The sequence below is a fragment of the Paroedura picta genome, chromosome 2 (assembly GCF_049243985.1).
Source record: "Paroedura picta isolate Pp20150507F chromosome 2, Ppicta_v3.0, whole genome shotgun sequence".
Classification (NCBI taxonomy): domain Eukaryota; kingdom Metazoa; phylum Chordata; class Lepidosauria; order Squamata; family Gekkonidae; genus Paroedura; species Paroedura picta.
Genome location: NC_135370.1, coordinates 74,080,006 through 74,103,095, shown reverse-complemented (window position 1 = coordinate 74,103,095; position 23,090 = coordinate 74,080,006). Strand labels below are relative to the sequence as shown.

The window sequence follows — 23,090 nt, the reverse complement described above, 5'->3', positions numbered from 1 at the left end:
ACTAGTAAAGTCCATTGTGTTCTGCAATGCAACGGGTGCTACCTCCTGGTTTGGTGTGGGTTTAGTGGCCTGGTGCTTTCGTATGTATCTGGAGTATTGTTGGAAAAAATGTTAAACATTCTAACCCCATAGGAAGTCTAAAACGTCCAGCAACACGGTGCCCGACATGGGGCTCCTGCTCTCACCTACTTTGGTTCTAAGGCTGGACATCGGGAGTGACGAATCCCCACTCATCCGTTCAGCAGCACATTCAGTGTGCTTCCTGCCCCAGTGCTTACCGTTGCCTGTGGATGAGTCAGACTGGAAGGACTCTGTGGAAGGGACATTGGCAGATTGGGCTGCCAGCTGGTTCTGCGGGATGCCCACCTGACGCAGGTTCTCCCCCTCTGAAGTTGCCCGACGCAGCTGAGAGACCAAAGGAATTCTCTTCTCAGGCTGCCTGACGCGGTCACCAACCATGGCAGCGTGCTCTTCATAAGCATGCTGCTGTGAATGGCTGCGTAGGTGTGTGGAGAGGCGCTCCATGGTGGTGCCAATCTTCCTGCGCACGGCCATGACAGGTGACTCACTGGATCCTGGCTCTGACTGCAGGCTGTCTGAGTCCTTTTTGTCCTTGGATGCCAGGCCTCTGGGAAGCCGCTGGCCCTGGACTGTGGCTCCCCCTGCTTCCTCCTCCTTGACCTTCCTTCTCTCGGCGGGGGGAGTGCGTCGGAGTCGCATTGACATCCTGCGAATGAAACCAGTTTCTTTCTCCACCACATGCAGGTCTTGTACTGAATGAGAGCGCTCACCAAGGCATCGTGAAGCTATGGTCTTGGACAGCTCTAGTGGAGCACCTACTGGGCCTGGCCGATACATGCCTTCTTCCCGCACCAGCGGCCCGGCCAGCTGCCGATCCTCCGACCTGGAAAGTAGTTTACGGCCCCTGCTGAGGGAACCTTCCCGGCTTCTCTTGAACTTGGCTTCAAACACCTCTTCAGAATCAATGTCCATGATGTGTTCAGTACTAGAGGAGCGAGCTGGGACCGATGACTCTTGGCTGGACATCTGAGCTGACACCTTGGCATAGACAGCAGTGTGGGATTGCATATCTGCTGAGGAACCCTGTGGCACACTTTCTGGGGTGGCCACAGAAGAGTCTGTTGCCTCGTGACCTGGAAGCATGATGGACTGCATAACCTCAGCATAGGCAGAACGCTTGGGTGCTGAGCTGCCCGGAGGGGGAGAAATGGGTGTGAGCGGTATGGATTCCCTTGGGGGGACTATAGTTTTTCCAGAGGTATCCGGTTTGGAAAATCTGGCCAATGGTTTGTCTTCGGAGCCTCTGGCTGTCGGTCTCCGTAAACTGGGCCTGATGCTAGGCTTTGTTGTCTCTTCCATCTCAGGGGTGGGTGGCTTGGAGGGAACCTCGTGTGGTGTGTGCGGTCTGGACTCATTCAAAGCTGAGAGGGATGGTGTCTCTTTCAATCTCTGGGCCTCCGTGTGTGCTAAGGGGATTTCTAGTGGTGCTCCAGAGCGGCGGTGCAGGATCACAGGCTCCCCGTCACCTTGGCTGAAGGAGCTGCTCTTCTGGAGGAGGCGGCCCTCAGGGGGCAACTGCTGAGGAGCTGCCTCACTGGATGCGGCACGGACCATCTTATGTCCGGGGGACAGCTGTTTCTCCAGCCTGGGAGGCCTTGGCCCCTTTTTCTCAAGGCCGAGTGTCTCTAGCAGTGGTCCTCGTAAGCCACTTAATTTGCCATCCACAGGGCTCCCACGGAGCAAGCGTTGGCGCATGAGCTCCAGACGCTGAGTGTATTCTTCCTCAGGCAAACCACCCTTCCTGCGGTACAATGTGCCAGGGCTGGGGCTCCGACGGGGCAACTCCATGGAGGCTGCCTTGGTCAGTCTTTTACAGGAATGAGACTGAGACTCAGCTTCGTCTGAGGGAAGGCTAAGCAACAGGGCGCTATCTGCAGAACTGCCACGACGCAGCTCCCCCTTGCGTGAAGTCTTGTCCAATGACTCTGGGGAATCCAGACTAGAGCCCTTTTTCAGGGCCTTCCTGGGGTACCCAGGCCTCTTCCTAGTGTCATGGGCCTCCTCATCAGAGCCAGGCTCCTCAGCATCTGTGGAGCGCTTCCGTGACAACACACCCTTTTGCCTCCTGACAGAGGATTCCACCTCTTCCTTTTTCTTGGCATCCACTGCAGCTCCCTGTCCTTCATCCTGCCATTCCATGGATGTACCTTCTTCATCCACTGGAGTACCATCTGTGCCCAGAGGGTCATCGTCTGTGGGGATCTCAGTGAGGGACATGCGAGAACCAGAAAATTCAGGCTGAAGGGGCATGGGGATATAGGGCAATTCTTCTGGGTCATCAGAGTCAGAAGATGAAGACAGCACTGAACTCTCCTTGAGAAGGCGGGGCACCGCAATGGACAAGTGGCTGGACGTATCCTCCAGAAGCTCAGGGATAGGTCGTGGTACCATGTTGCATTTGTAACTAATCTGGGAGCGCTGAGGAGAGAAAGCATAGTTGAGGTGGGGGAGAAACAGGTTGGGGTGAAAGCCCCAATCTCAGCCCCACCTTCCATTACAAGGCTATACCCTCTCATCCTGAGCTGATGTACCCAAGAATGCTGTCCTTTCCTGTTGTAGGGGCTAGGAACCACAGAGAAAGGATAATATAGCAAGAACTTAGTTCAGGAGACTGTGCTTGCTGCGGGGGTGGATTTCAATCACAAGAGAAGGATCTTCCTATTCAAAGCCATAAAGGACCATTGTTTCTTGTTTGCCTTTTTTTTTCTTTGCAGAAAATGGGAAAACAATAGTCTTTCACCCACACCCATGGCAAACTGGGACATGGATAAAAGGATAATACATAATAAAATGTAAGAGGAGTGGTAGTGTGTTAAATATTAGGGTCCAATTTTTTCATTAAGGACTCAGATTCGTTAATTTTATTTAAGAATTGTTTATTGACATGCTTAGCACCAATCCTTCGTTCTTCTGCCCTTCAGACTGGTTTGTCTTCGAATTATACTAAACACTAAACACTACACCAGGCAGATTTTGAGATTACAAAAACTGACTCAATTCACCTGAATACAAGAACATTGCACTCAAATGGGTTAGAGGGCCAAACTCTCCACCCAGCAGATGCCATAGGTCTCTCTCACACCCATGCATCCTTAATTTTGATGGGGCAGATGGCCAGGAGTAGGGCCACTGATTACATACAAAAACTCACATCATCTAACCTCACTGAGCATCCGTGCACATTTTAGATCCTAGTTTAGATCCTGGCTCATCCTAGCTTATACCAGTTTGCAGCTCCCAATTCCACACCCCTTCTTGTGTGCCCTACTTGCCCTCCAAGATGCTTATTGTAACAAAAGCCACCACTGCTACCCCACCCAAACATCTCTGTCACCCAAATCACCTTTCCAGTGAGCAGGCAAATTGCACATTCCACAGTTTGAGGCACCTGCACCATTCATTTAAATGGAACAGGAGAGAAAGACAGGTGCTGATGCATGCAGCAGCAAACTTTTTCCAAAATTCCAAAGCAACAGAAGTGTTGCAAACATGTTATTGGGGCACATGTTTTGTAGAAAGCCTAATCTCATCTTCCCTTTCTTTCCCCATCCCTGCTCATTTAGAAATGTGCAGGTTCTAACCAGCTAATCACCCTGTTATCTGCCCCCACTGCAGCTGCTGCCTGCCAAGGGATTTCCCTTCTCCAGCACCAACTTTACCTGCCACCTCCTACGCGATATGAAGAGCTTGAGATGATCAGTGCTGATGCTCTTGCCCTTTGCCAGTGTCTGAAAGGAAGGAAGACAGAAGCAGATTCAGGTATTCCGAAACAGCCACTTTTGTTCTATGTCCATGTGGCAAGAGGCTGAATTGGAAGGAATCTCCAATTCTCCAATGAGGCCCTCTCATGCCTCAATTTTTCTTCTGCCCAGACAATCAGCACATGAGTCTCACTGATTGAACTCACCTTGAACCAGGGATGTTCTAGGGTCTGCTCTGCATTGGGTCTCCTGTTTAAAACGACAGGAAGAAATCAGGGTGTGGGTGTGGCACTCACTGAACTAGGCTAAGAGGAAGCTACTTGTAGCTGATTCCCCTGTTCCTCAACAGCATACCTGAAGGAAGCTCATTCCCCCACCCAGCCTCTCAGTCCTCTTCACCATAGAAGAATCACTTGGCCTTATTCCTCTTTTTCTCCCAATGCACCTTGTTCTCTAGAGCAGTGGTCCCCAACCTTTTTATCACCGGGGACCACTCAACGCTTGACAATTTTACTGAGGCCCAGTGGGGGGGGGTAGTTTACTCCTCTACTCTCAACCACTGCCCTAACGCTCTCTGATCGCTATGGCAATGTTTAAACATCCCTTCAAAATAAGATTCAGACACGCCACAACAATGAACATAAGGAACATTTTATTTTCATGGACATTTTAACTCATGACAATGACAAATCAATGGGAACCCTGAGCTTGTTTCTCTGCAACGAGATAGTCCCATCTGGGAGTGATGGGAGACAATGACACCCGAAGTGTGTTGTAAAGGGCCGGGGGGGGGGGATGAAGTAAAGGGCCGGAGGGGGGGGGGAAGAAGGCGTCCTTCGCGGCCCACCTCCAATTAGTCGACAGACCACATGTGGTCCACAGCCCACAGGTTGGGGGATCGCTACTCTAGAGTCTATCATATGACCAAGCAAGCCCATTGTCTGGCTTTTTATGATAGCTCAAAGCTGGGACAGAATGGTATTAACATTGATATATGATTGCCTAAAGGGAAGTGGTTATATCTCCTAGGAATTTGTTATCACAAGCAAGGAAGTCAGGAGGAGAGTATATCAGAGCTGGGCTTTTTGTACCCCACTTTTTACTACCCAAACGAGTCTCAAAGCAGCTTACAATCACTTTCCCTCCCTCTCCCACAACAGACACGCTGTGAGGTAGGTGGGACTGAGATCTCTCTGAGACAACGGTGACAGGCCCAGGGTCACTCAGCTGGCTCCATGTGGAGCAGTGGGGACTCAAACCCGGCTCTCCAGATTAGAGGCCATCGCTCTTAACCACTATAATGAGCTGGTTGGGGGAGGATTGTCCACAAGGAGTTGGGGGAACCTCTTTCCATCTGAGGAGATGGAGGACCCGGGACACTACTTGTGATCCAATCAGAGGTGTTTCTTCCCCCTTTCTTCCCCACTAGAGGCCTGGGTTTCACTTTCTGACTCTGCACAGTGTGTGAGAAGAAGCATGAGGATCTTCCTAGAGATGCAGCAGGTGGTCTCTATTCCCCCACCCCTCGGAACCTCATAGGAGCCAGTTACTCACAGATGATCATTCACCAGTACTTTGATAACAAAGCCTTTTGCCTCCCGCGTCAGTCCTGTGAACATGCTCTCTTCAAAAGCTACATTGTAGTTGCGAATATTCATGAGTGTGGTCTTGTCGTTCTCACCCACAAAAGGAGAGATCCCAGTAAGGCTAGGAAGGGAAACACAAAATTCTCAGCAGCATGCCCAGTAGGCACGTTCTCTCAAGTTTCTTTGCCCAGGATGTAGAGTTAACAGCTGGGGGGGGATATCCCTGGAATGGGCAAGATGTGGGGTGGGGAGGGACCTCAGTGGATATAATGCTAAGCCTCCAAGGCAGCCATTTTCTCCAGGGGAACCGATCTCTTTAGTTTGGAAATGGGATATAATTCCAGGGGATCCCCGGGCCCCAGCTGGGGCTGGCATCTCTACCAGCATGCTGGTGTGGAAATTTTGGAAGGGAAGCCTTTTAAGGCTCCTCGAAACGCGTTTCCACCTTGGCATCAGTGGAGTTGGGCTCTGTGGACAGCACTCTGCCAGGTGCATAGTGGTGAAATAAAGAAGACTGTCGTCTTGTTCCCTGTTGAACCTGTTCAACGTTATTTGGAGTGTATTGGAAAACCCTAGCAACGTTTGAGGCTTACCATAGGTATGTGATGACTCCCACTGGCCTGCAACAAGGAGAAGAGGGAGAATTTAAGGGTTTTCATAGGTCATCCCAGGATTCAAATTATATGCATTTATTGGAACTATGCTTGGCAATCATAAGCCATAGGCAGAAGATGCCTCTGGCTAGAAGACTGCGTAAACCCACGTGCTTTTGGGGGGAGAGTCCACAATGCCAAGCCATTCTAGTGCCTGCAGTCTTTGGATTTGCCTGGGGATATTAAGAGCGTGACACAGTAGCATTAGGGTGGCCATCTCTGAGTTGGAAAATACCTGGAGATTTTGAGTCTGAGAAGGGCAGGTTTGGAGAGGGGAGTGGGATATGATGCCATAGAGTCCACCCTCCAAAGTAGCCTGATCTCTGTTGCCTGGAGGTCAGCTGTAATAGTTGGAGATCCGCAGCCGCCAGCTGGAGGTTGGCAACCCCACACAGCATTCTTTCATGCCCCAAACTGGCCTCTCACAAAAATGAGGCATGTGCTCTCCTCTAGCAAATGGCAGATCCTGATCTGCCAGATTTCAAGTAAAGTAGGCCGTTTAATCTGTGCTTCTGAGACTCCTGAATTTTGGTGCACATGCACACGCACACACATGCACAGAGAGAGAGAGAGAGACTGTGTGTAATGTTCTTCATGCAAGCCAACAGTCAGGATCCCAACACACATGCCCTGTCTTTCTACCCTCTGGGACATTTCCTCACATACAGGCTAAGCAGATCCATAATTGAATAGTCATTGTTTCCTGAAATACGTTCAGTACCCAAACTCAGGATTTCCCCTTTTTAGTTTGCTCTTTTCTGATACCTTCATTCAGAGATACTTAAGGTACATGCACAGAAACATATCATGCAGTTTCCTCTGTTTACCAAACATCGGTGACAGCGGAGACAGGGCTCTGGCTGATGATCTCAGGGCTTACAAATTCAGGGGTGCCATACTTGCAGTATTGTGGCTCATCGGGGGTCAGCTCCTGGGCATTGCCAAAGTCGCAGATCCTCACCTGATCACTGCCTGGTTCAGCCAGCAGCAGGTTTTCAGGCTGCAGTGAAGCACAGGGTGCAGAAGCAGTAAGGAAGGTGCTCCAGTCAAACAGCTGTTAGCTTTGCAAAAGTCAACCACAACAGTGAAATGTCTGGACCTGAGCCAAGCTCTTACCGGTGATACGATCAATAGCCAGACAGCCTGTAAATCTGCACCAATAGTCATGTTAGTCTCTGGTAGGTGTTAAAACAGGGATCTGCCAGCCAGGATTAATTTTCATCTGGCTAAATGAGCTTTGACTCACAACAGTTTGTGCTGGAATACAGCGCTCAAAGTGCTAATGGGCTTCTGTTTGGCCCTGGAAAGTACCTTCAGGTAGTGGCCATCTTATGGCAACCCCATAGGGTTTTCAAGGCAAAAGATGGAGGTGGTCACCATGGTCTGCCTCCATGTGGCCACCCTCAACTTCCTTGGTGGACTCCCATCCAAGTAATAGCCAGCCTGACCCTGCTTCGCTTCCAAGAGCTGATGGGACTGGGCTAGCCTGATGATTCTGTTCACCAGAGCATTGCCTACAGTCAACCTGGTATTAAACAGGGCATTCAGATATGTTTGGCAAAGCTACACGTCTTAGGATGGGATCCAGCTTCTATCTGGCAGCTGCAAGAGAAAAGGAAAACTGCCCCTCTGGTTAATCCTCAGGCTTCTTTACACTGATGAATATGTCCCCACCAGTTTTTATGTCCTTCCTCATCCTGATTGATAATGGAGCTATATTAATGCCCCATATCATCTCCTAGGGAGCCTCTGCATTTCCTCATCAGATCACCTTCCATCTCTATTCAATATGCTAAGCAGCCTGAATTTCTGAATACTGTCAAAGATGCTTTAGGTACAGGTTTTCCTGCCTCAGGGCAGGACTGGCTAAGCCTCTGTACGGGCCCCTTCTGAATCCAATTTGCACAACCACAGTCCTACTTTCTCTTGCCTCTGGCAGATTTCACATCCCTTGCATTTATTCTTTCCTTCTACTACCCTCAGAATTGGAGCCAGCATCCTGCCGTGTATCTCCAGGGTCTGCCTGCACATGGAGATGTTCCGTGAACCTCATCACAATACGGTTATGAAGGAGCGATTCTCTATCCTGCCCTCAGGGCTCTCAGTTATCCACTGCAATATATCCTCCACGCCTTCAGTTCTCATAGTGATAAAAGAAGGTTATAGCTTTATCCAGAACTCTTAGAATGTTTTGTCTTTACTAAATTCTTCCTACACATTTTGAGAGCCAGCTTGGTGTTGTGGTTAAGAGCAGCTGCCTCTAATCTGGAGAACCAAACGATTCTTCACTCCTCCACATGGAGCCAGTTTGGTGACCTTGGGCCAGGCATAGTTCTTTCAGGGCTTTCTCAGCCTCACGTACCTCAAAGGGTGTCTGTTGTGGGGAGAAAGGGAAGGCGATTATAATCCGCTTTGAGACTCCTTCAGGTAGTTAAAATTGGGGCCCAAAACCCAGTTCTCCATCTTTCTAGATGTCTGCTGTGAGTTCCCCACTAGGAACTCAGTTCCCAAGTGTAAGGGACCCCGATTCAGACTGGGACCATGATCTTCCCTTTGTATCATTTTTCTGATTTGAAATAGCCCCAGGGGGTGCTTTCTGCCTCACTGGCCCCATCAGTGCAGGCCCCAGTAGAGCAAATAGCACCCACTTGGGCTGTGTCAGGTGAAAGAAATGACTCCATGGGAGGATTAAGCCCATGCTCCCTGCATACCGTGATTTTGATCCAAATAGGGCCCCTGCACATTTGAGAACTGAGTTTTCAGTCGGGAACTGGCATCTGATTGAAAGTCCTTTGGACAGGCTCAGGAAAGATGTGTGGAAAATCTCCTTAGTTTCTCAGACTGCATTGCTTAACAAGTTGTACTATCCTCCCTGTACATTTAAATGATGACACAAACTGGGATGAAAATATTAACTTAAATATTTTATCCTGATGGGGATTGAACTGATTGTGACTGACAGAGAAAGAGATTTGGAGTTTGTGAATATTGCAATGAAAATATCAAGCTAGTGTGTAGCAGTCGCTATAGAGGAAGGGCTTTTTGTTTACAAAAAAGAGGACTAATCCTCCACCACCACAGTATCCCAGCAGCCGCCTGAGTTGCTGTGCTGTGCTATGAGCTCAGCCCACCAGCATTGCTATGGCTGTTGTGTCCTCCTACAATTTTAGCATTATGGCAGGACTGCGGCTGCTGTAGAATGGGGATTCCATCACTGCAGACTCCTGTGAGGGTTCAGAATCAGGAGGATTCCAGTCCCAGGGGAGGATCAAAGTTTTACAGGTAGATTCAAGCCCACGAGCACTTTAAAGACCAATATGCTTTTCAGGGTATAAGCTTTGGGGAGTCACCGTCATCTTTATTGTTACGATCAAAGATCAGCTTAATACGGAGAAGCATGAAATAAAATAGTTTCATTATTATTCAAAACTACTGATCAGTTAAAATTGGACTAAAATACTGATGATATAACAATATGAACCATTCTAAGATCATGTTAGGGCACATTGTCTTGTTAGGTGAGCAATGGCACAGAATCTTGCAATTCTACAAGTAGTATCTTTGTGTCTCTCAGTGAGAAGCATAGATAGATAATAGCTGTTTCTTCTGCCTTGGGCTCTGTCCAATATTGGCATTATGTGTTGGGTTCAGATTTTTTTTTATAGAAGCTGCAGTGCAAAACCGCATGTTCTACAGCAGTGGTCCCCAACCTTTCTGAGGCTGGGGACCGGCAGGGCATCGGGCCGCGCTCGTGTGGACCATGCCCGCGGGCTGCACCAGTGCGGGCCGCGCCCACGCATCGGGCCGCGGCCGCGCATCGGGCCGCGCCCTGTGCATCGGGCTGCGCCCGCACGGGCCACGCATGCACGATGCGCGGCCCGGCCCTGATTCCCTCTCCCAGCCCTCCCGCAGTAAGAAGCTTCCCGGGCCGCAAGCTTGCGGCCTGAGAAGTTTTTTGCGGCACCATGGCCTTTGCGGCCCGGCACCGGGCCGCGGCCCACAGGTTGGGGACCACTGTTCTACAGTTTCTACCAGTCCCTCCTGGCACAGGCATGAGCATCAAGAATAGGGAGTTGGAGCGTATCTTCCTTCCATAAGAGTGTAGGGCTGAATAGAGACATAGGATTGTCATCTCTCTACAGATGTTAATTTGCAACACACAAACACCTTCCGACTGGGATAAAAACACTCAGGTCCCCCATTCCTACTAGTCTAGAATCATAGAATCATCTTGTTGGTCTCTAAGATGCTTCTGGATTCTAAGGGTTCTACTCCGGACCAACACAGCTACTTTCTGAAGCTGTCTTCTTTACAGATTCCAAGGTAGGCTGCATCTAGCAGACAGTTTCTTTTCTTGATAGTTTGTAGTTAAGCACAGTACTGTTTCTTGTGCTGCTCTCACAACATCACAGTGGTCCCAGGCAACAAAGAGGGCAATCTACAATCTGGCTGAGCCAGACAGACAGGGAATGTAGACCAAGCCCAGGACTGACCTCAGGTGGACATGCTGAGATGGGCTCACCTTAATGTCAAGGTGCAGGATGCCATGATGGTGGAGGTAGCTGATGCCCTCCAGGACTTGGCGCATATAGGAGCGTATCTGCCGGGAAAATAATCCAGGGGAAAAGTCATAGAAAGTTATGATCAAAAGACACCCATTAGCTTCACATAAACCGACCAAGGAAAACTGGAGCCCTCCCCCAACTGTCATCAGAGTTAATACCTCCAGGACTTCCTTTGACACCTACAACGCCTGTCACAAAAACTCAATCTAGATTAGGATGGGGTAGAGCCACAGTCTGGGTGGGTTAGTCCCACAGGCACTCACTTCAGATTCGCTCACGGAGGGTTTCCTGGCTATCCGCTCCAGCAGTTCTTCTCCCGTGCAGCTGCACACTCTGTCAAGGAAAAGAATATGCACAAAGAAGCAACAGCCCTTCCCAACTGTGGGCATTAGAGCAGGGGTAGTCAACCTATGGTCCTCTAGATCAGTGGTCCCCAACCTTTTTATCACCGGGGACCACTCAACGCCTTTTATTGAGGCCCGGTGGGGGGGGGTAGTTTACTCCTCTAATCTCAACCACTGCCCTAGCGCTCTCTGATTGCTATGGTAATGTTTAAACATCCCTTCAAAATAAGATACAGACACGCCACAACAATGAAGTGTGTTGTAAAGGGCTGGGGGGGGGTGAAGTAAAGGGCTGGGGGGGGGGAGAAGGCGTCCTTCGGGGCCCACCTCCAATTAGTCAAAGGACCACATGTGGTCTGCGGCCCACAGGTTGGGGATCGCTACTCTAGTTGTCCATGGACTACAATTCCCATAAGCCCCTGTCAGGAAAGGCTGACAGGGGCTCATGGGAATTGTAGTCCATGGACATCTGGAGGACCACAGGTTGACTACTCCTGCATTAGAGGACTGGGATGTGTGCTTGCATTGCTCTTATTTGTATTGTTTCTTTTTTAAAGGGGGGCTAGGTTTACAGCAGATTGACCTTCTGACAATGCGGGGGGAAGGGTTTGGGTATTTATTGTATATATATGTATAAGGAACCCCAAGAAATATATGGGCTGAGGGGCAGGATGCAAACAACTAAATAATTCCACAGACCAAACCCCGAGGTCCCACATTCAGAGGATACAGCTCCGTGACAATGATGATAGCATTCCTCTTCTCAAAAGCATCATGGAAGTAGACAACGCGCTCGTGGTCCAGCTGAGCCAGGATGCCAAGTTCACGGCGTGCTGATTTCTTGGCTTTGGCACGGCAAGGGATGAACTTGGCTGCATAGGCCAAACCAGAGCTCTTCTGAGTGACTCTCCGCACATATGAGAAAGCTCCCCTGGGGGACAGCATAGACCATTGAGTGAGAAGTCATATTCCTTGCTTCTTTGCTCCGTCAGCTGAAATGAAGCCGCCCTTGCCTTGATGTTGGCCCATGTGGCCAAAAGGAGGGGGTGGGTATACGATGGAGAATTCTCCCATGGAGGTGGTAGTGTGATGAGGAAAGTGAGGTGCATTTGTCTGGAGAAAAAGTTCATCCCCAAACACCCTCTTTCTCTCACAAAGAACCTCTTTCCAACCATGAGCTGATGGAGAGGATGCCACTGAAGAGCCTTATCCCAAGGTACCACTTGAGCTGCTGGTAAAGGAGAGTTTCTGCCACAAAGCTGCACAAGTGGTCAGTCAGGCAGCTCTATATCTCATACAAAGATACTGGCCTAATGTGGAATGGCTGCCACAATCACCAGTCAAATCGCCTCATTGGGTGAAGTATCACCCAAAGTATCTGTTTGTTTGTTAATTATTTGATTTATTATCCTCAGGGTGGGTTACAAGTAAAAGATTCCCACTATAAAACAAAATCCCCCAACCCTTAAGAAAAACAACAGTGGCAGTAAATCCAATCCCCCTCCCCACTCCCACTGCCTAAAACTCAACAGACTGCTACCACATCCTGTGCCTGGGGGGAGGGGGGATAAGTGGGGAGGTAGCTTGATATTACAGATCTTAATCTCTCTGGCCTCAATCAAATACCTAGCAGAAGGGAAGACAGGCAAGCCCAGTTCTTGTTGGTGCTCCCCATGCAGGGTGATAGGGAACTCAAAAACACTCATATTTGTACACAAAGAAAGACAGGGAAGGAAGAGGTCACTATCACTGTCTCAATTTGTAAATCCCCCACCCACATCTGTGGTTGCAGATGTCCCATGCTGGGCATCTGACAAATCCAGTGATCAATAAGCTGCGTGTCCCATGATATGGCCCATCACTGAATTGATGTTTTAAATCTCTAATTCCCACACATCTCTTGTAAGAAAATGTACAGCCATTTCTTTGCAGATAATGAGCTAGTTCACTAAAAAAGTCCTAGCCCCAAATAGCCATCATAGATGTTCTTCCCCATGGAGGACTTATCACTCCTACCCATTACCTGCCAATCTCCTCATGTACATCATAATAGTCAGCCAGGCGACGGGTTGTGTGTGATTCTTCTTCTGCTCGTGCAGCAACAGCATCTGGTACAGCTAGAAAGCAACAATGAGCAGGGGTGATAGAAACAAAGAATATTCACAGGACAAGTACAGCACCACCTACCCTTGACAGTACGCCTTAAGAGCTGACTCACAAAAAATGAAATCCTTTATCTGATGTTGGTATGATATAATGAATTCCATGACTACTCAATAAGATCTCAACTATCAGGGATTTTGGGGGGTTAAATGAAAAACCCCATGATATGAGGCTGATACATATCTTAGTGAGCTACTTTGATCTGGGTGTTCTTGAGAGATTTTCAAAAGTAATAGGAATCTACAATAAAAGCCGTATGCTTGGAAGGTAGTATGCAATTCTGGACTGAGCAGGGATAGTACAAATACTGCATACATTAGGCTGGCATACTGGTATTACAAGAGCAGTAAGGATGCACATTTGTTTATTAAATAATTAAAAATGAAAAAATAATTTAAAATGAAATGAAATAATTATTGTCATTATTATTAGAAAAATTAATAGGAAAACTGATGGCATTCATTAATATATGTTATTCTGGTGCCTCACTGTCTGGTTTAGAGAGTTCAAGCAAAGTTTAAAGGAGGAGAGAGTGAGAGATAATGAAACTGACAGGGATTCTTTTTCATAGTTCTGTTATCCAGTATTTCTTACAAGGTGGGTTACACTGAAACCTGCACTACTTTTGACTAGAAATATAACACATACCTGCACGAACGACAAGCTCAGCTTTGCAAGACACTTCTCCAGCCAGGTTGCGTGCGATGCATGTGTAGACCCCGCTATCTTGCTCTGTGGTGTTCAGTACAACCAGCGAGCATTCACTTTCTTCATACACAAAACTCAGGTGGTTGCTTTCAGTTAAGAGTACCTCATCCTGTAGGGGATGTTGCATTAAGACCAATCACTTGCAGGCATGATGTTAAAGGAAAGATCTTTTACTGTGTTTTAGTGTACAGTTGGCCTAGAGACCCCTTCCCAAGGATTTCTAATGCTTTCGCCCAACTTCTTCCCCCTCTTGGACCTCTCCACTTAGTTTCATTACTCACGATACAATCATAACTGTTCTTACTTGTGCACTCCTGGCTTGGACAGCCACTTGGGCCTCATGCTGAGTTCAGTGAGCTTGGAACTATTTTCTCAGAACTATCTGGCAGCAGCACAGGAGGAGGCAAGAGATGATCCTATGCATGTCCTCACCACTGGCCAGATCTAGGCCAAGCAGCCCTGCACAGGGGCCACTCTCAGATGGCCATGGTATAGTATGGCATGATGAGTGAGCCTGTGCTTGTCATTGTTGGATCTTAGCTGAGATCCTCTCCATGGGCTGTTAGGCACCAGGGCCATTTTAATAGCTCACTGCTGTCTTGGATGCAGGAGAGATTATGTTATACAAGCCCTGAAATACTTTCCCCAATTCTATGCCTGGCAGGGAATTGGCATAGTCTGTCAATCAGCATCAAAGCAGAGAATACGCATGACCACTTTCAAGGCTACTCTTAACTAGATCACAGAGGGCAAAGAAAGACTAAGAATGGGATAGGACTGATGGGCATTAGAACCATTGAGAGGAATAAGTAAGATACAAGGGATCCAAAGGATAAAACTGAAGGGCAAAGATAGGGAGGACATAGCAAGAAATTGTACACAGAAGCTTAAGAATGTTCCTCAGCCACAGGTAGTCCCAGATGTGGACCCACACTCACCTTATACCACATGATGTCAGGAAGAGGTTTGGCCTCTACCACCACGGCAAACTGTGGTGTCTCACCCACCCCAACTTCAATATCTTCCATGATTGATTCAAAGCAGGGTGCCTCTATTGAAACAGAGGAAGATCCATTTAGGCCCCAAAACCACCAAGTCAATGATCCCACCTAGCTAACAATAGTTGCTAGTCCTGCTTTCTCTTATGGACTCAGTTTTCTCTCCTAGACTTCTATAAAAGTGTTAGGTGCACCACTCCAAAATGGCAGAAGCTTCTGTAATGACAGACTATGCACTCTTATGATGCATCTGCCTGAAGGAACAGAAAACTTGCTGAAGCTAAGCAGGTCTGGGTCTGGTTGGCAGCTAATATTTACCACTCCAGGTTCCATGATGGAAGGAAGTTGGGATGTTAAATAAATAAATAAATATTGTGGCTTGTGTGAAAAGTCTTAGAAGAATCATAGATCGGGAAGGGACCTCCAGGGTCATCTAGTCCAATCCCCTGCACAATGCAGGACACTCACAACTACCTGCCCGCCCACAGTGACCCCAATTCCATGCCCAAGTGATCCCTCCCTGTAAATAAGGATTTGGAGCAGAGTCTTTAGGGGACACATGTTATTTAGAGCAGAGACTAAACTGAAAGGTGGATGAATGGTGTTGATGAGGTTCTGAGCAACCATACCTGCCAGCTCCAAGCTGATGAAGCAGTGGTCATATCCATGCTGGTTGCTCACCTCGCAGGTCAATTCCCCTACATCCCCCTTGCCAACCCGGAAGAATTGCAATGAATGCTGGTCGTCATCAGGCATGCTCATCTCCCAGCTGGGGTCACCATCTTTTATCACCACACCAGACCTAGGAGAGATGGGGAAGAATGTAGGGGAAAGCTAAAGGTGTTAGTGTAACTTTTGCATAATCATCTGTTGTTTGCTGGTTTGCATTGGCAAGTGCCTCCATGGCTTTATATCTAGTTTTCCCTTTCCATTATTTTGTCCTTTTTAGTTAATGAAAACCATTCTTTAAAATTACCTTCAAGGTTATCATGATCAATGGTTTGCAGTAAAAAGGATCGTACCATGCAATCAAAAGCCTTTTCTGTATCGAAAACCAGAATATATTCTTGCTAACTTTCCTTCACTGATTTAATAATACCAACTAATATTCTAGTATTAAAAGCCATCACATGGTGCTATGAAGAGTGGACACACCACCAACTGCCCCTCCCTACCAAGGCCAGGTACCTCAGCAATAAGAACATAACTAATATCTGTTCAAAAATCTAATTACTAATGTCTAACTGAGAAGTCCTTCACATTTCATAAACACTGGAATTCTTTAGCCAAAATATTTTTGGAAACCAAAATATGAGTAGCATTAGAAACTTTTGCAGACCACCAGACATTAGATGTATACAATATGAACAATTAATAAAATAAATATTTATATATGTTTATAGGATTAACATTGGGGAATATAACTTCCTTAATAGGCCTGGGGAGAAGGAATATAGAGGGCAGCCATGCTGGTCTGCAGTTGAACACTTAGACTGGAGTCCATTAGCAGATCAACAAGAGTTTTCCTCTTGAAAGTCTTTAAGCTGCTACTGGGCTCAAATCTAATTGGAGGGCATGCTGACAATAGTTTCACTCATCTTTGCTTTTTCGCACTCTGCAATGTCATTATTGAAGACAGCTTCACACATCATTGTATTATTTTTACACCTAAAACTGTTAATGTGAATAAGACAAATGTGTCTGGAACTGTATGTTTCATGCAAGTGCACTCACAAGGAAGCCACGATTTCCCAAAGCCCCCTGCTAAGTGTATACTTGGGGCCAAATGACATGTTCTTATTTTTAAGGGCTGGGTCCAGATTCCCTACACCCAGCTCGGGTTCCTGTAGTTACACAGTGACTGCAGGGAATGGCTTTAAGAAAATAAAGGAGAACTCAAAAGGGGTAGGTCATTTATAAGATAGTTACCTTCATGGACCTTTGATATTAATAGACCGAAGTTATATGGCTTAAAATATAAAATATAAGATATAAAATATAAATTCACTGAGGAAGCAAAATACAAAAGCGAGGTTTTAAACCTAGGAACTCATTCTATTGTTTGAATAAAGTTTTTGCCATCGCCAGCTTGAAAATGTCTTTCTTGTCTACCCACCCTATGAATAAAAGCAAAATATGAACATAGCCAAGAGCTCTCTCTGCAGCTTGTTCTGGGACATCTCTCTCTCTGTCATTCCCTCTGTCCCTTATATGTGCCTTCCTGGGTTTCTTCCTCCCCATCCCCAAGCACAAGTAACAGCTGACATCATGCCAAACCATAACCATCTCTTTAATACCACTTTAGTTTGGCATTCTACCCAACAATTTGCCAGGGAAATAGTGAGCTGGATATAGGAGTTTTACTTGGGGTTGTTGTACCTTCTCCAGATGACAGCAGCCTCTACATGGTTGAGGGTTACAGTGATGCAGACTGGTTGTCCTTCTACGGCATACACCATATCTGGTTTGTCCAGGATCACGGGAGCCTCTTCTAAGTAGGGGCCTGCAAGCACAGCCACCACAGTAATCAAATGACCGGGGAGATGGGATTCCCCAGTTCCCAACTTTCTAGGCTAGAGGTGACCATTAATCTGGGATCCTATGGGAGACTCTTTTCAGAGATTGTTCCTGTCTATTTCCTGATCTGTTGTATTTAGTGAATAGGTCATATCTCTAGAACTAGATTAAACTTTCTGTTCAATGGGCTTTAATAGGCACTCTACCACAATGAGCTCTGCACGAACTCACTTTGGAAGACAGTATGGAAGCTTTAATTAGTAAAACAAGATGTGTCAGCAGGTTAAACACTGGCATAAATGTTACAAACATATCTTGCCTGTATTGAATGTTTTTGGTTTGCATTGGCCCTTGATTGATGTATAGTTGCTTTTGTGGTTTCTGTCATGCATTTTTGCTATTTGTTTACTGGGGATGCTCCTAAGGCCTCTATTTTGTCATAATTATCACTCTGTTGTGATTATGTGCATTTATTTTCTGTGTACACAAACTTGAAATGTGTTTATTAAAACCGCATGGAGAATATGCATTTTTGATAGATAAATAAATAAAATGCAGTCTTAGCCATATTAGGGTATATCTGATGGGGAAGCTTCAAATTTATAGAGCATATAAGCATATATCTTACTTTTTTCATTAGGTTTTTAAAAGGACAGATCTACATTTCAGACCAACTGGTTTAATAGTCAAGCCCTCGCCTTTAAAAATGCTGTCCAGACTACATTTCCCACAGTTCTTCAGAAGACATCAAGCTGAATTTGTAGTACAGACAGGCCCTAGAATACTAACTCAGTTTAAGGAGCCTAGTGGTCCTATTTTAGAACATTTTAGCTTGAGGGGTTGGATGTGAGGATACATTTTGAACCATACTCCTCAGCACAAGTGTGGGCTGTGAAGACAGCACCCAGATTAAAGCTGATATTATATTCTTTGTAGAAATGAGGCTACCTATTGAGTCAGAAATCAGCCATGGGAAATGTGGCATGCTCACATTTTACATAAAATACAGATCTTAGAAAAGGCATGGCAGTGCTACATTTCAACTCTTGCCAGATAGCATTAAAAAAAAACCCAAACCTGTCAATTTCTTGTAAAAATTGGATGACAACTAAAACCCTGTCCTTTCCATCTTGAGTTCTACTTAAGACCACTGTGTATTTTCTAATTTTCCCCTACCGATTCTGTACAAGAATTTTGTTTTGTGTACATATTCATTATTTAGGGTTTGATGCAACAGTTAACATCTGTTGGACTGCTTGGAAAAGAAAACATCCCGCATTCAAACTGATCTGATAAATTATTTTTACTGGCTCTCATGATGGAATTGTCATTATGAATTATTTGTTTTTGAGTGAGGAAACAAGGCTCAAGGTCCATGGCTGCAAAACAGCAGCTGGGCTGAGAAGTGAGGTCTGCTCTGCACCATACATTCACCACGAGGAGTATCTGTTTTTACATGGCATCAGTATTCTTTTTAAAAAGCCATGCACATCTGGTTTGTAAGAGGCTGCCACCTCAGGAACCCGCCTAAAGAGCAGTGTGATGGCTTTGTGTAATCTTTTTGGAGCATGGCAATTAGAATTTTGCTGGGAAAGAGGAGTGTGTGTCAATGTTTCTCATTCAAAATAATGGCTTCTCCATTATCCGGTCGCTAGGCAGCAAAATCTCATGGAATGTGGAACCTCCAGAGCTCCAAGAGAGGGTGGCAAGAGGGAACACATTGCAGTGGGAAAGTAAAACCACACAAACAAATCCAAAACTTGATATCACACAATGTTAATCATAATTTGCAGTGATCAACACTTGTGGCAAGGACAGTTGCTGGCCATCATATCACCAGCCAGGAACGTAGTAAGCCGTGTTGTGGAGACCAGGGTTGGATGAAAGCAGGTACAGCAGTTAGCAGCCTCAAGAGATAGGGTTTTGTTGTTGTTGTTGTTGTTGTTGTTGTTTTAAAAGGTTTTACAGAACTGACAGGGAAAGGCTGATACTGCATATTCAGCTGGGGGCAGCTGATGAGTTAAAAACATTCCATTCAGTAACTGATAAATCTGGCCTGCCAGGATCTTGACTAAGAGTGCCGTTTCCATGCATTCAGCAGCAGATCCCCAGCAAAGTGTTGGCAGAGTTTAAATATACAGTGATATAGCTTCAGCTGCTTAACGAATAAATAGCTTAATTGAGAATTAGAAGAAGAAGAAGAAGAGTTGGTTCTTATATGCCGCTTTTCCCTACCCGAAGGAGGCTCAAAGCGGCTTACAGTCGCCTTCCCATTCCTCTCCCCACAACAGACACCCTGTGGGGTGGGTGAGGCTGAGAGAGCACTGATATCACTGCCCGGTCAGAACAGTTTTATCAGTGCCGTGGCGAGCCCAAGGTCACCCAGCTGGTTGCATGTGGGGGAGCGCAGAATCGAACCTGGCATGCCAGATTACAAGTCCGCACTCCTAACCACTACACCAAACTGGCTCTCTAAAATTAAAACGACTTTGTCAAGTGAGAGCAGAAAGAGTGTAATGTATGCAGACAGAAGAGTACTAACAGAGACACTATGCAAAACAGGGCTTGAAAAACCTACCAATGCACATTAAGAATGACTATCATTTATGGACCAATCTGTGGGCTTCATTAGGGGTCAATCAGGGCTCTTGATGAGCCATCCAAAATATATTGGAGTGTATTCCCTTGTTTCTTATTCAGTATTATTGGAGTTTATTGCTGTTACTACTAATAAAAAGAGCTGTTTTCAAAGAACTACTGCAGGGATTCCCAACCAGGGGTCTGTGGACCCCTAGGGGTCCACGGGAGTTTGGAAGGGAGTTTGTGGCAGCCAGGAAGTGACTTGGTATGTGGGGGCGGGGGTCTGAGCTGTCTTCTCAGCTCCTACTCTTCTTTCTGGCCTACATGAGGCAGAGTAGTAAGGCAAGGGGAAGGAGCAAAAGGAGGCTAAGGGTGTGGGTAGTGATGTCACTTCTAGGGGTGTGGCAGGGATGTGGCCAGCTGACCACATCTGGGGCTCCTCAAAGTCTGAAAAATTATTTCAGGGGCTCCTCTGCAGTCAAAAGGTTGAAAAAAGCTGAACTACTGCATCTATATTCAGTGAATCTACAGACATAACAGAGAGAGTCCTAGAAATCTAACTCAGTGGTCCCCAAACTGTTTATCACTGGGGACCGGTCAACGCTTGACAATTTTACTGAGGCCCGGGCCGGGGTAGTTTTTTGCCAAGGGACGTTGCTGCCGCCTGAGTCCCGGGGCTCCTGACTTCCTGCTGCCCTCTAGGAGGCACTGTCAGCAGCAGCTGTGCAGTGCCACGCCGAGGGGGAGCCCCAGCCATGGCAGCCACCGGAGAGCACCAAAGGTGAGCTGGCCGCAGAGTGGCAGGGCAGCCACTGAGGCAGCAGCCGGGGAGGAGGACGAGGAGGAGCCGCGGACCAGTACTGAATGATCTATGGACTGGTACCGGTCTCCGGACTGGGGGTTGGGGACCACTGATCTAACTGACCAAATTTGTTCTTCTTTATCTGAAGTGAAACAAAGATGAAGTGTGCTCAAATGAGCAGAAAGTCTCCAATTAAGGCCACCAGGACACAGGAGGAAGGTACTTGAAAAAACAACAACAGAAAGTTCCTGATCTAAATATGCTAACTACACATCCCCTCCAATGCTCCCTGTAGGATCTTCTTCAGATATAGTTTGTTGAATCATGCACACTTCAGATCTTGAGTATTCCAACACTGGTGTTCAAATAAGCAGTGGGAGAAAGTAGGGGTGGGGGAAGGTGCCATAGACAGTATCAAAATCCTTGAGTGTTGGTGACATCGCTTGCAGGTTTCAGCTGGATATGACGCCAACATACTGCTGGTGTCGTTTTCCATGCTGATCCCCAAGACCCCTCGGGATTACAGCCATGTACTTGACAGCTCCAATTCAGGCCACAGCAAGTGCTATTAGAAACAAGCCCCATTTTTCGGTTCCTTAGGCTCCAAATGCTTATTGTATGGCCTGTAGCATTCAAAATAAACAATTCCTATTTTGAACCATTGTTTAACTTGCACTTACCTCACTCCATGTGAAGGCCTGGGCCTTTCAGGCAAGCTGCTGAGCAGATAAACATTGTCATCCCTATGAAGACTTGTAAGAGCTAGCCTAGGAAGAGGATCCCCAGAATGGGGTAAATGTTTCCAAAAGACCCTCCAGGACATCACAGTCCCATAGGCTTCTGTCCTTTGACATGTAGAAGGAAAATTGACAGAAAGGCAGGAGGCACTGGAGGATTTAGATGCCATAAGCAAGTTTACATTATAATGGAGAAGTAGTGTGGCTTCAAAGATGCTGGAGACAGCAAGCAGTTCCCCTGAGAATGAAAGCATTCCTGGCTGTTTGCCATGGGATCCGGACAACTGATGACATATAGTAGGTTGGACTTTTTAAATCTTTTGTACAACTAAAGTAAACTCTGCAGACTTGTTATAAAAATAGTGTAGAAAGGCGCAAAAGGTTAAAAATACAACATTTTCTTCCCTCATTATGCCTCGGATACAAATCAACCACTGTGGAGGGTACTTTGCCCCACTTAAACACACAGAAGCAGCATAATGCATAGCTTGTCCTTAGGCTTCCTTACCTTTGTTCCCATCTACTTTAATGTCATTTCTTTCTCATACCATCAGATACCACTCATGAGACCAGACTACAACACAGCAATAAACTGTCCTTGGGCCTGACCATTCTTCCCACCCACCACAGTAATTGCTTGTGGAGTCATTTGCCCTTAGTTGTAATTAGCAGGGAAGAGGGGGCTGCTTCTCTTCTCTTTCCCTCCTCCCAGTCATGTCCACATTTCCCCTTTGTCAACTGTGATCCCATCTTACCACGGTCAAGGAGCTGCACAGGGTCACTAGGAGGAGAGGGCTTGCTGTTGGCTTTGGCTGTTGTCGTGAGGACGCGGAACAAGTACCGAATACCTTTGGTCAGAGCCAGAACGGTATAGCTGGTGTCACGCACGCCTGTAGCAAAGACAGTCCAGTGGCTGGTGCCCAGAATCTGTTGCTGGAGAGTATAAGTGACCGAGGCAGGATCTGTAGGGAAGAAGAGGTGTGTGCCAATACTAAGCCAAGGAGGGTCTGGGCAGCCTACTCACAGTTAGGACTGTCACCATACTTGACTCCCTGTCCTTCCCCTCTCCAAATCAACACTTGCGTGGTGGGAAGTCGGATCAGCCCACAAGCCACTGGGGAATCTCAGCCTGTAGGGTCAGTTAACAAAGCTTTGTGTTCTGCCCTGATGCTATGTGACCTCTTTGCTTACAATTTAGTTAACAATCCCTTTATTGGATGGCATTTTCTCAGAAGAAATGATAACCACAGCTATGATTGCATGCTGTGGATCTATGAGGAAAGTGCACAATATGATATTGGGAACAAAACATATTCTTTAATCTGGCGAAGAAATAAAAATGTTTCTAGCCTTCCTGGCAGTGGCAATCTAGTCAGGAGTGTGGAGCTCTGCCTCCTGCAATCTGTGAAGCCAGAAAGGCAGTGGAATGAGATTTCTGGTGGTCAAGCATGAGTCGTGAGTGACCTGCATAGCCTCTTCCAATGATGAGCTGAATGAGAAAAAAAGATGCACAGCACTGCAGAATTAGTTGTATATTTTAAAGGAAATTGTGTGGTTTTATGTTAGTCAGAATGATTTATACAGGCTACAGGATTCTATTTTGCTGGGTGAGAATTTTAATTTTCTTTTAAGTGAAGAAGACAGCCCTGACAATT

At 46.7% G+C, this 23,090-nt stretch overlaps 1 protein-coding gene across 7 annotated transcripts in view; it reads right to left on the bottom strand.

Moving 5' to 3' along the window:
* SPEG (striated muscle enriched protein kinase) overlaps nt 1–23,090 on the bottom strand; it is a 132,620-nt gene that overhangs the window by 13,086 nt on the left and 96,444 nt on the right. For all 7 annotated transcript variants that reach the window (XM_077320803.1, XM_077320804.1, XM_077320808.1 and 4 more), the window contains 15 exons: nt 22,191–22,397; nt 17,179–17,302; nt 15,429–15,601; nt 14,740–14,852; nt 13,742–13,910; nt 12,954–13,047; nt 11,661–11,861; nt 10,850–10,910; nt 10,544–10,621; nt 6,849–7,021; nt 5,962–5,988; nt 5,337–5,489; nt 3,989–4,031; nt 3,741–3,809; nt 279–2,499 (listed from right to left, as the gene is read on the bottom strand). In XM_077320803.1, the coding sequence (XP_077176918.1) occupies nt 279–2,499; nt 3,741–3,809; nt 3,989–4,031; nt 5,337–5,489; nt 5,962–5,988; nt 6,849–7,021; nt 10,544–10,621; nt 10,850–10,910; nt 11,661–11,861; nt 12,954–13,047; nt 13,742–13,910; nt 14,740–14,852; nt 15,429–15,601; nt 17,179–17,302; nt 22,191–22,397 (3,906 nt within the window). The remainder of the gene's footprint in view (nt 1–278; nt 2,500–3,740; nt 3,810–3,988; nt 4,032–5,336; nt 5,490–5,961; nt 5,989–6,848; nt 7,022–10,543; nt 10,622–10,849; nt 10,911–11,660; nt 11,862–12,953; nt 13,048–13,741; nt 13,911–14,739; nt 14,853–15,428; nt 15,602–17,178; nt 17,303–22,190; nt 22,398–23,090) is intronic.